Source organism: Gymnoscopelus microlampas (genome assembly GCF_963454915.1).
Source record: "Gymnoscopelus microlampas genome assembly, chromosome: 4".
NCBI lineage: Eukaryota > Metazoa > Chordata > Actinopteri > Myctophiformes > Myctophidae > Gymnoscopelus > Gymnoscopelus microlampas.
In genome coordinates, this window is record NC_139941.1 from 57209342 (window position 1) to 57222239 (window position 12898).

General features: G+C 39.0%; 1 protein-coding gene across 1 annotated transcript in view; it reads right to left on the reverse strand.

Annotated features, from left to right (window-relative positions):
* Positions 1 to 284: 284 nt before the first annotated feature.
* Positions 285 to 12898, reverse strand: part of LOC311044508 (H-2 class II histocompatibility antigen, E-S beta chain-like) — a 246425-nt gene continuing 233811 nt past the window's right edge. Inside the window, exons 5-10 of the mRNA XM_084056148.1 lie at positions 6765 to 7037; positions 4943 to 5159; positions 3950 to 4017; positions 3589 to 3702; positions 3021 to 3077; positions 285 to 2469 (exon numbers count right to left, since the gene is read on the reverse strand). Of these exons, the coding sequence (XP_083912274.1) occupies positions 3040 to 3077; positions 3589 to 3702; positions 3950 to 4017; positions 4943 to 5159; positions 6765 to 7037 (710 nt within the window). The 3' untranslated portion in view covers positions 285 to 2469; positions 3021 to 3039. The remainder of the gene's footprint in view (positions 2470 to 3020; positions 3078 to 3588; positions 3703 to 3949; positions 4018 to 4942; positions 5160 to 6764; positions 7038 to 12898) is intronic.

Below are 12898 nucleotides of genomic sequence, written 5' to 3' on the forward strand. Positions count from 1 at the left end.
TCCATTCAAACCAAGCAAATTAAAGCCAAAATCTAACATCTGAACTTCAAACCATTCATGATCACAGGGGCGTCAATTGGGTATGGCAAGGTAGGACAGGTGCCCAACCTTGGCTCCAAAAAATGAAAGGATTACTAAAGAAAAGAGAAATCGTTTTTAATAGTGAATAGTAGCCTAATGCAGGTGTAAGACCATTGTGTTATAGGTAAACTGCATAGTTTTCTATGCATTTGGGTGGTTTAACCCCCAATGTTTTTGGGGCCACACTGCTTTGCCGCGCGCCCAGGATAGGTGTCCCTTATTTTAATCTCTGGGAGTTGGCAACCCTAACCTTGCCATACCTTAGCTTTTGCTGAACTGACGCCACTGCATGATCAGGGGTGCAGATCCCAGGGGGTAAGGAGGGGACATGTCTGACATGTTCCTCCAATAAAGTGTTTTTAAATAAATAATAATATTCAAAATCTATATTTAATAGAAGGTGATTCCACTTTAGAAATCACTCTCACATACAGTAAACACAATACTTTGTGAAGGTTCTGTTTTTGCTACCCGTGTGTCCTGATCATCAACAACTGACACATAAATGAATCCACAAGCTTCATCATCATCATCATCATCATCATCACTTGTCCACAGAGCTGTTAACTAGTTTAATGAGTGAAGTTCAGCCCATATGAACGATAGAAACACAACAGTGGAGCTGAAAAACGGAAAGAAAAATAATACTGACCAAGAACTGTCTGAATTAGACACATTGTGTGTGTGTGTGTGTGTGTGTGTGTGTGTGTGTGTGTGTGTGTGTGTGTAGTGCTGTGTTGTCTATTGTAACTCATTAACATTAAATCAGATAAACAGACAAACCTAAATGTTGTAAAATATCATTAACTCAGTGTGTCCTGTCAGACCCCCTGCTGTGCAGAGGTCATCTGACTGTTTAGTTTAGATTTATCAAATCATTTGAATTCAAATACATTTATTGGACTATTTATATTTAGTTATGCTGTAGGACCACATTGTAAACAAGTGTTTCATTACGCTTTAATGTGTTATCCTGGGTTTAAGTTGTTTTGTGATTTTGCTCGTATATCTTTTACCAACATCTAATCAAATCAAATCTCAAATGATGTGAATGAATGTGAAAGAATCAATGTTTGTAAAACCTGCAGTTAAACATGGAGGCATGTTCATGTGTTTGTAGTTAAATCATGTGATGTCAACCTCTAATGGATTATTTACATCATAACATTATAGTTTGTTTCATGCATTGAACATGGATTTGGTGTTTTGTTTTTTCATACCAAATGTCAGACAAACTGTAATCATTGTGAACATTATTAGTTAGTTTAAAATCCTAGCGTTAACTCTATGTTGGGGATGTTATTGATGAGAAGATTCCTTGTTTGTGGTTCCCTCCTAAGTTGTAATGAGATCTGCTCCCCTGCTCATGATTACATATAAATCATTACATTTAAAAATTAAGAATTAATGCTTAAAATGAAAATTATTTCATGCCATCAGTGTTTCCCATTCATTTCCTAGACTGTGGTAGCCCACCATTGTCTAATTTGGGTGGACCCGGGTCCACCCATCACCTCAGACCACCCTAGTGGGTCTAGGTCCACCCATAACCCCGGACCAGCCTAGAGGGTTCAGGTCCACCCATCACCTCAGACCACCCTAGTGGGTCTAGGTCCACCCATAACCCCGGACCACCCTAGAGGGTTTAGGTCCACCCATCACAGGGAAACTGATCAGAACACATTAATTATCACACATTATAAATGATTACATAATAAATGACTTATGGTCAATTATAAAATAATAAAACCTTTTTCACAAACATGACTGACTTCCATTCAGATGGATATTAATATTAATGTTATGAAGAACTCTGATTGTGTGTGTGATCATTTATTTAATGTTTCAATATAGTTTAGAACTGAACTATTATGTTGTGTTTTCTGACGACAGAAACTATACAAAGTAATTTGATGAACTGTCCACACTAATTGGGACTCCCTCTTCCTTTGGTGTTTCGCCCAGGTGGCGCCCCAACCCCAACCCTGACCTTTAACCTCACTAAAACTACGTCTATAAACTTAACTTTAACCCTAAACCCTGACCTTTAACCTCCCAAAAACTATGCCTAAACTTAACCCTAACCTCACCTCAAAACCATGTCGACCTGGGCGAAACACCAGGAAAAGACAGAGTCTGCACACTAATTATCATTAGCTTTGGCTAGCCAATTATCATTTTTAATTGTTTAAAGGACACATTTTACACATTGTGAAAAAGGTTGATGATGTCATCATTGTGCTGCTGTTGTGATTATTTAAAAAGATTGATGATGTCATCATTGTGCTGCTGTTATGATTATTTAAAAGCTGAATGAACACACATGTATTTACTCCTCTCTACCAGCAGCGATGACTCTCTGCTTCTCTGAAAACACACCCAGGTGTTCTGTGAAAAGACAATAAACCAATAAGAATCAGAATGTATTAACTGTGTGAACATGTTAACACTTTAGAGTAACCTTCCTTTATAATAGTAAATTCATCATTCTCAAATTATTAGTTGTGTTATTCATAACTGGTTAAATGTTTGTTAGTGGTTAATGATTTAAAACGATGCTATACATAGTTAATAGATCTTGAACAAGTTATTAGTAAACTAGTTAAAAACCTAACCTCCCAGCAGCCTCCCAGCAACTACAGTAACCATCAAAGTAGAAACAACTCAGTCCATTCAAACAACATGTGACCAATACTTTGTCAATACATTGTCATCAGTGTTGTCTGATACAACAAATCATTTGATTATTACATTCATTATTATAATAAATGAAGCAGAAGACACATGATAATGTGAATTCACGCGACCGGGATGGTTTACCAGGCTAGTTGTTTCACTTCTTACACAAGCATGTTGTTTTGTGTATGTTTTAGAGTTTTATACATTTTTATACATAAAACAAAAAAACAAAGTTTAGTAAAAAGAAAGAGGGAGTGAACCTGGGTGTGTGGGAGGAGTCTAAAGATCGTCATTGGTTGTCGGCACCAGAATACGACCTGATAGAAGAAGAAGAGAGACAGTTAAAACAGAATAAATCCTATGTACTGTATTGTGTGTATTTCTCAATAAAATGCATAAATATACACACCATAACACAATAACACAACAACACAACGACATTAGGGTTCAGTCATCAGGGTCACATGTTGCATCAGAACTAATGTGAACATTTGACTCTTATTTAGGACTAAATGTAACACTGATGTATTAAAGCTAAATGTGTCAACATAGAACACACTTTGACCTCTAACTAGGTCGTCTAAACTGGTCTAAACCGGTTCAGGTTCTAAACCAATATAAACCAGTTTAGGTTGTGGCTTTACATGTTTGTTTGTTTGTTTGTTTGTTTGTTTGTTTGCATTTCTGTGAGGGTTCCACATGTCATGTGATCCTCTGTTGATCTGACCTCATTTCTTCCACTGGTAGTATAATAATTAATGAAACATGTTAATTAAGCATGTTAATTAAACATGTTAATTAAACAATAATAATAATAATAATAATCACCTCGTTTCTTCCACTGGAAGTAGATGAATCCAGACAGGAACAAGACCAGACCCAGAACCAGACCTGATGCTCCCATGGCCACCTTGTTCTTCACTGACTCTGGCATGGAGAAATCTGTCAACACAAATATTATATTAATTATATTATATTATATTATATGATATTATATTATATTATATTATATTATATCATATTCAGACCTTTATAATGGATGATTATCTGCAGACATTAGTAAACTAAGCTGATCGATGTTTTTACTTTCAGCAAAACAAATATACCTTCAGGTACAAATAGAGAATAATCCTTTAACCCTTAAAACAGAGTGTAGTGTAACACATTACAGTAGATTACAGTAACTGACCCCAGTCCATCTTGATAGGCGCGGTCAGGCTGGGATGTTCCACCATGCATGTGATCTTCTCTCCTGATCTGTAACACACACACACACACACACACACACACACACACTACAATTAGGCACCATCGCATTAGACCGTTATAGGCAATAAGATGAGTTTATAATATATATTTTCATGATATTTAAAATAATCATGAAGTAGAATGTGTGTCCATGTGGATCTGCTCAGAGCTGAAGAGGCCCCTCCTCCCCGCCCGGTCTGGCAGTGAGTGAGCAGCTGTTAATTAACACTAACATTAGGACAGATTGTGAAAGTAGCCGATCTACATGCTGAAACACACCGTGATTCAACACATTGATCCATTGGTCTTTTTTAATATTTAGTTTTTTGGAAAAAAAAACTGTTTGACTATGTTTGTGTAGGAGCGTGAATGCCCCGCTGGGCTCTCCTCCGCTCTAGTGTTTATTGTGTATTCCACTATTCCCTCCCTATTGCAGAAAAAATAGGAAGGCAAGAGGCAGAAGAAACTTAGCAACGAGATACACGCGTTATAGCGTATTCCTGTGTGTGTATTCATATATAACACGCTCGCACATGGGTCTCTGTGTGTGTATTCATATATAACCTGCAAGTTCTCTGTGTGCGTTCGTCATGAGTGCACGACGACAAGCTTGATGCGTGGTTGTGTCTGGAGTGGACTGGTGATAAACATGGTCGGGACTCGGGAGGAATCGTGTGTGTGTGTGTGTGTGTGTGTGTGTGTGTGTGTGTGTGTGTGTGTGTGTGTGTGTGTGATTTAGTATTAGCCTACCAATTAATGGGCCATTTTCAGCAAGTGAGTAACACTTGTTTTATATAGGTGTCTATTAGGTGTGTATTTCTATGTGTAGGTGTCTGTTAGGTGTGTACCTGGGTGTGTACTCCAGGTAGGAGTGGTACTGGTAGTACCAGTAGAGGTGTGTATTTCTATGTGTAGGTGTCTGTTAGGTGTGTACCTGGGTGTGTACTCCAGGTAGGAGTGGTACTGGTAGTACCAGTCTCCATCAGACACATCGGCATAGGAGAGACCAGAGGTCAAAGGTTCTTGACCTCTCCACCAGGTCACCAGGATCACTTTAGGATAGAAGTCGTAGCTGCTGCACCTCAGCATGTGAGTGTGTTCACCACGACGAGGGGGAGTCTCTGACTTCAGTCTCACTTTGGGCTCCACTCCTAAAAAAAATGATTATTATTATCATTATCATTATTAATATTATCATTAACAGTCAGAGGAACATGTCATTATCATTAATAATTGTATATCATCCAAATGAGATCCAAATGATCCAGAAAGACGCAAAACACTTGGTCTTCAACCAGCCAAAATGTTCACGTTTCCCGGCTCTCCCCCGTTCTCCTCTCCCTCCATTGGCTCCCAGTTGCTGCCCTCACAGAGTACTAAACACTGATGTTAGCCTACAAAGCAACCAAAGGTATGACACCCCCATATCTTCAAGCCTGATCCAACCCTACAACCCCTTCCCCTCACTCAGATCAGCTAACACAGGGAAGCTGTCAGAACCTTCCCTAAAACAACCTGGACAACGCTCCACACATCCTAGACTCATCTCCCTTCTCTTCATTGTAGACCTGGCATCCTATAGTTTGTATAGTTTCAATGTACAGATAATTGTTTTGTTTGATATTATACCCTAAAGAATGCTATTGGTTGGGTAGCTTGTCAATCAAGAGCAGGGGCAGGGAATGAATGCTATTGGTTGTTTAGCTTGTCAATCAAATCATCCCACCCCTCCTAGAGCATACCCTACTTAAATGTATCATCAGTTTTAAAATAAATGGGACCATAGTTTACCAAAACACATATCATGATGATTGAAAGGAGACTTTAAACTAGCGACTGGAAGCATATAGTATTTATGACAATGTTTATTAAGGTAAGAAAATCAAGTCTAAAGTTTGTCAAAACTCATCCGCTTACATTGAGAGAATATTCTTTCTGACACCAGCAGGGGTAAAACAGTGAAACTACAGGTCATTCATATGAACTGTCTCTTCAGTATTAGACTCAATGTAGAAATGTCAAGCTGGCCCCTTGGTGACACCACATGTTGTGAGCTTGTAGATCTGCTATTTCCACTGTGTGACAGCATGTTAGGATACAGTATAAATCAGGCTTTAGTGTTTAAGAGGATCTGAAATGTTTCTGAGAATATTAACACATTCAATCCAGGAAAGCATCTGTGTCACTTTAGATTTCTTTGGCTATATAAAAAAAAAATAGCAGATCTACAAGCTCATATGAGCGCTATGAGCTTGTAGATCTGCTAAAAGAAATTAATCGTCAGAATGTGTGCAAATGTTGTCCAATATGTTGTTCCAGGGACCCCCAGAAGCAAAGATTTGAGTTACAAATGTTCCTTTTAAAATATATACATTCAAGGATTTGCACACATTTTCAAAAATCTTCTAAAATAGCAGATCTACAAGCTCATAGCGCGGCACTCGGTGCCGTGCTATGAGCTTGTAGATCTGCTATTTTTGAATAGCCAAAGAAATCTAAAATGACAGAGATGCGTCCCCGGATTGAATGTTTGTTTTTTAGAGAGAGGGATAGGGAAAGTATAGCGTGACGGTCCAGGCACCCCAGCCTGGGGTGCCTGGACCGTCACGCTACGGCCCAGACCAAGGGATGTTTTATAATCATTATCAGATCAATATTAACACCATTAATCATCTCTGAATAGAATGATTTATTATGATGTCATGTTATAGTTTATGAGGTGATGAGTGTTGAGTGCTGCTCTGAGATCAGCTCACCTCTCTTGTTCAGAACAGAGGAGTAGTAGAGCTCAATGTTGTGTTTGCAGAATCTCTCTCGTTCTGCTCTCCTCACAGCCAGTTCTGTAGGATCTTTATTGAGGCGCTCTGCGTTCTTCACACCAAACTCAGTGTATCCAACCCACTGATCTACTCTACTGTCCCACCTGAGGAACTCATCACCATCGAAATTCAGTGACTTTATGTACTGTATGTCCTTCAGCTCACTGGAGTTAAACACACAGCGGGAAGCCTGATAGAACACATATCCATCTGGAAATACACAATTAAAAATGTCATTAATGTTCAGTTTTATTATCATCTGTATAATATCAACACTAGGCTAACTGCCCCCTATCGGCCAAATATGTCACTACATAAAGTCTAAAATAGGTTCAGGATGTGAAATCTGCCATTAAAATGATAGATTTCAACAGAGAGCCAGAGCCACAGAGTAATAGGAGGCAGGAGGGGGAGGGGCTACTCAACCCCCTCAACCCCCTCCTCCCCAAAGCGTGTGTGTGTCTCATTTATTCCCCCGCCTAGCGTAAATGTGAAACTCAGAGGTCACTCATTATCACATGAAAAAGACTATGAAGTCCACATTCTTGCATCATAAATGCTTAATATAATATACGTGTTTAAACCTCTTCATTAATGTTAAATATATTCAACCGTTGTAGTTAATAACTATTGTGTTCATAGTATTCATGTACCTTTCACTGGTGGTTTCTTCAAGGCAGTGCGAATGGTGTCCAGGTTGCCTTTGCAGTAGTGCTGCCGATCCACAGCTTCTGCATAACCTCTTGGCCAGGTGATATGATCTACAAACGGAGGCTGAGGCTCCACCCCCTTCCCTTTGTTGTAGTCTGCGTAGAACATCACTTCACCATCCAGTCCATGCATCCACTCTTTATATGAGTCTTTAACTGTGTCTGAACAGCCAATGACTCCAATGTGCTCATGGAACACTGGATATAAAACAAAGATGACATTAAATTCAACAACAACCTTCATCATCATCATCATCATCATCATCATCATCATCATCATCATGTTAAACAGTCATGTTTGGTTCTAAAGGTGAATATTAGAAGTATCTTCCTGTCAAACATTTTATTCAACAGATTTAAATGTTTTTATAATATTATGAAACAGATTCATAATGATTTATTTCAGGATGTGAACATAACAGTATATAATATAATGTAATATTATATTATATACAGTGGTAGAAATATTACTAAAATGTTTTACTTAAGTAAAAGTATCAATACTGCAATTTAGAAATAGCTTACTCTGTTACAAGTATAAGTCCAGAATTTTCTATTTACTTGAGTAAAAGTACAGACGTATTGGTATCAAAATGTACTTAAAGTACCAAAAGTAGAAAGTACTATATGCAGAATATATAGTATAATATATAGTATAATTTCACAAGTTTTAAAATGTATACAAATCTTTTGAAAATAGCAGATCTACAAGCGACATATTGTGAGTGAGCTTGTAGATCTGCTATTTTCTAATGGTCTAAATGAATATAGGGCTGAAGTGTATGTTTTGAAAGTTTTAAAATAATTGTAGTGGAGTCAAAGTATAATATTTGCCTCTGAAATGTAGTGGAGTAGAAGTAAAAATACCTCAAAATTGTACATAAGTACAGTACTTGAGTAAATTGTTGAACATATGGAAATGTATTAGAATGTCATTTATGTTGAACAGCTCACTTTAGGATATAGGCCTTACATTATTTCATCACTTGATTTGCCTAAAGAAAGAATATGATATTGACTGACAGGTTGAAATGATGCTGAGGTGTACTGCCCAGCTGGCACGCGACGTCCGTTGACGTTGATTTTTGGTTGGATTTAGGTTGTGACGTCAGCTAACCAAAATCCAACGTTGGACCAACGTCAACTTCCAACGTTGTATCAACGTATTAATTTGACGTCAATTGACGTTGATATTTGGTTGGTTTTAGGTTGTGTTGGTAACTGACCAATAACCAACGTCTATTCAACGTAATATCCCAACGTCATGTTGACGTCGAGTACTGACATGCTGTTGTCGGATTCTTGACCAAACCTCAATGTCTGCCCAACGTTATTATGACAACGTCCACACAACGTTGCAGTCTAACATCATCAGACGTTGATATTTGGTTGGTTTTAGGTTGTGTTGGTAACTGACCAATAACCAACGTCTATTCAACGTAATATCCCAACGTCATGTTGACGTCGAATACTGACATGCTGTTGTCGGATTCTTGACCAAACCTCAATGTCTGCCCAACGTTTTTATGACAACGTCCACACAACGTTGCAGTCTAACATCATTAGACGTTGATATTTGGTTGGTTTTAGGTTGTGTTGGTAACTGACCAATAACCAACGTCTTTTCAACGTAATATCACAACGTCATGTTGACGTCGAATACTGACATGCTGTTGTCGGATTCTTGACCAAACCTCAATGTCTGCCCAACGTTATTATGACAAACGTCCACACAACGTTGCAGTCTAACATCATCAGACGTTGATATTTGGTTGGTTTTAGGTTGTGTTGGTAACTGACCAATAACCAACGTCTATTCAACGTAATATCCCAACGTCATGTTGACGTCGAATACTGACATGCTGTTGTCGGATTCTTGACCAAACCTCAATGTCTGCCCAACGTTATTATGACAACGTCCACACAACGTTGCAGTCTAACATCATCAGACGTTGATATTTGGTTGGTTTTAGGTTGTGTTGGTAACTGACCAATAACCAACGTCTATTCAACGTAATATCCCAACGTCATGTTGACGTCCAATACTGACATGCTGTTGTCGGATTCTTGACCAAACCTCAGTGTCTGCCCAACGTTATTATGACAACATCCACACAACGTTGCAGTCTAACATCATTAGACGTTGATATTTGGTTGGTTTTAGGTTGTGTTGGTAACTGACCAATAACCAACGTCTATTCAACGTAATATCCCAACGTCATGTTGACGTCGAATACTGACATGCTGTTGTCGGATTCTTGACCAAACCTCAATGTCTGCCCAACGTTTTTATGACAACGTCCACACAACGTTGCAGTCTAACATCATTAGACGTTGATATTTGGTTGGTTTTAGGTTGTGTTGGTAACTGACCAATAACCAACGTCTTTTCAACGTAATATCACAACGTCATGTTGACGTCGAATACTGACATGCTGTTGTCGGATTCTTGACCAAACCTCAATGTCTGCCCAACGTTATTATGACAACGTCCACACAATGTTGCAGTCTAACATCATCAGACGTTGATATTTGGTTGCTTTTAGGTTGTGTTGGTAACTAACCAATAACCAACGTCTGTTCAACGTATTATCCCAACGTCATGTTGACGTCGAATACTGACATGCTGTTGTCGGATTCTTGACCAAACCTAAATGTCTGCCCAACGTTATTATGACAAACGTCCACACAACGTTGCAGTCTAACATCATCAGACGTTGATATTTGGTTGGTTTTAGGTTGTGTTGGTAACTGACCAATAACCAACGTCTATTCAACGTAATATCCCAACGTCATGTTGACGTCGAATACTGACATGCTGTTGTCGGATTCTTGACCAAACCTCAATGTCTGCCCAACGTTATTATGACAACGTCCACACAACGTTGCAGTCTAACATCATCAGACGTTGATATTTGGTTGGTTTTAGGTTGTGTTGGTAACTGACCAATAACCAACGTCTATTCAACGTAATATCCCAACGTCATGTTGACGTCGAATACTGACATGCTGTTGTCGGATTCTTGACCAAACCTCAGTGTCTGCCCAACGTTATTATGACAACGTCCACACAACGTTGCAGTCTAACATCATTAGACGTTGATATTTGGTTGGTTTTAGGTTGTGTTGGTAACTGACCAATAACCAACGTCTATTCAACGTAATATCCCAACGTCATGTTGACGTCGAATACTGACATGCTGTTGTCGGATTCTTGACCAAACCTCAATGTCTGCCCAACGTTTTTATGACAACGTCCACACAACGTTGCAGTCTAACATCATTAGACGTTGATATTTGGTTGGTTTTAGGTTGTGTTGGTAACTGACCAATAACCAACGTCTTTTCAACGTAATATCACAACGTCATGTTGACGTCGAATACTGACATGCTGTTGTCGGATTCTTGACCAAACCTCAATGTCTGCCCAACGTTATTATGACAACGTCCACACAATGTTGCAGTCTAACATCATCAGACGTTGATATTTGGTTGCTTTTAGGTTGTGTTGGTAACTAACCAATAACCAACGTCTGTTCAACGTATTATCCCAACGTCATGTTGACGTCGAATACTGACATGCTGTTGTCGGATTCTTGACCAAACCTAAATGTCTGCCCAACGTTATTATGACAAACGTCCACACAACGTTGCAGTCTAACATCATCAGACGTTGATATTTGGTTGGTTTTAGGTTGTGTTGGTAACTGACCAATAACCAACGTCTATTCAACGTAATATCCCAACGTCATGTTGACGTCGAATACTGACATGCTGTTGTCGGATTCTTGACCAAACCTCAATGTCTGCCCAACGTTATTATGACAACGTCCACACAACGTTGCAGTCTAACATCATCAGACGTTGATATTTGGTTGGTTTTAGGTTGTGTTGGTAACTGACCAATAACCAACGTCTATTCAACGTAATATCCCAACGTCATGTTGACGTCGAATACTGACATGCTGTTGTCGGATTCTTGACCAAACCTCAGTGTCTGCCCAACGTTATTATGACAACGTCCACACAACGTTGCAGTCTAACATCATTAGACGTTGATATTTGGTTGGTTTTAGGTTGTGTTGGTAACTGACCAATAACCAACGTCTATTCAACGTAATATCCCAACGTCATGTTGACGTCGAATACTGACATGCTGTTGTCGGATTCTTGACCAAACCTCAATGTCTGCCCAACGTTTTTATGACAACGTCCACACAACGTTGCAGTCTAACATCATTAGACGTTGATATTTGGTTGGTTTTAGGTTGTGTTGGTAACTGACCAATAACCAACGTCTTTTCAACGTAATATCACAACGTCATGTTGACGTCGAATACTGACATGCTGTTGTCGGATTCTTGACCAAACCTCAATGTCTGCCCAACGTTATTATGACAACGTCCACACAATGTTGCAGTCTAACATCATCAGACGTTGATATTTGGTTGCTTTTAGGTTGTGTTGGTAACTAACCAATAACCAACGTCTGTTCAACGTATTATCCCAACGTCATGTTGACGTCGAATACTGACATGCTGTTGTCGGATTCTTGACCAAACCTAAATGTCTGCCCAACGTTATTATGAGAACGTCCACACAACGTTGCAGTCTAACATCATCAGACGTTGATATTTGGTTGGTTTTAGGTTGTGTTGGTAACTAACCAATAACCAACGTCTGTCCAACGTATTATCTCAACGTCAGTTTGACGTTGAATACTGACATGCTGTTGTCGGATATTTGACCAAACCTCAATGTCTGCCCAATGTTATTATGATGACATCCACACAACGTTGCAGTCTAACATCATCAGACGTAGATATTTGGTTGGTTTTAGGTTGTGTTGGTAACTAACCATTAACTAACGTTTGTTCAACGTATTATCCCAACGTCAGGTTGACGTCGAATACTGACATGCTTTTGTCAGATTTTTGACCAAACCTCAGTGTCTGCCCAACGTTATTATGACAACGTCCACACAACGTTGCAGTCTAACATCATTAGACGTTGATATTTGGTTGGTTTTAGGTTGTGTTGGTAACTGACCAATAATCGTCTATTCAACGTATTATGCCAACGTCGTGTTGATGTAGAATACTGACATGCTATTGTCGGGTATTGTGACCAAAACCCAATGTCTGCTAAACTTCATAATGAAAAGATCTCCTCAACATTCAAACCTCATTAGATGTAGATATTTTGCTGGGTTAATGTGGCTGTTACTTAAACAAAATCCAACATAGTCTGGCTGTAGAATATGGACAATAAGTACTGAAGGTTCTGACATAGAGTAATGATCTAGCATCTGTTTAACCTGCAATAGTCCAACCAGAGCAATTGGTAGCTGTTTCATCTGTG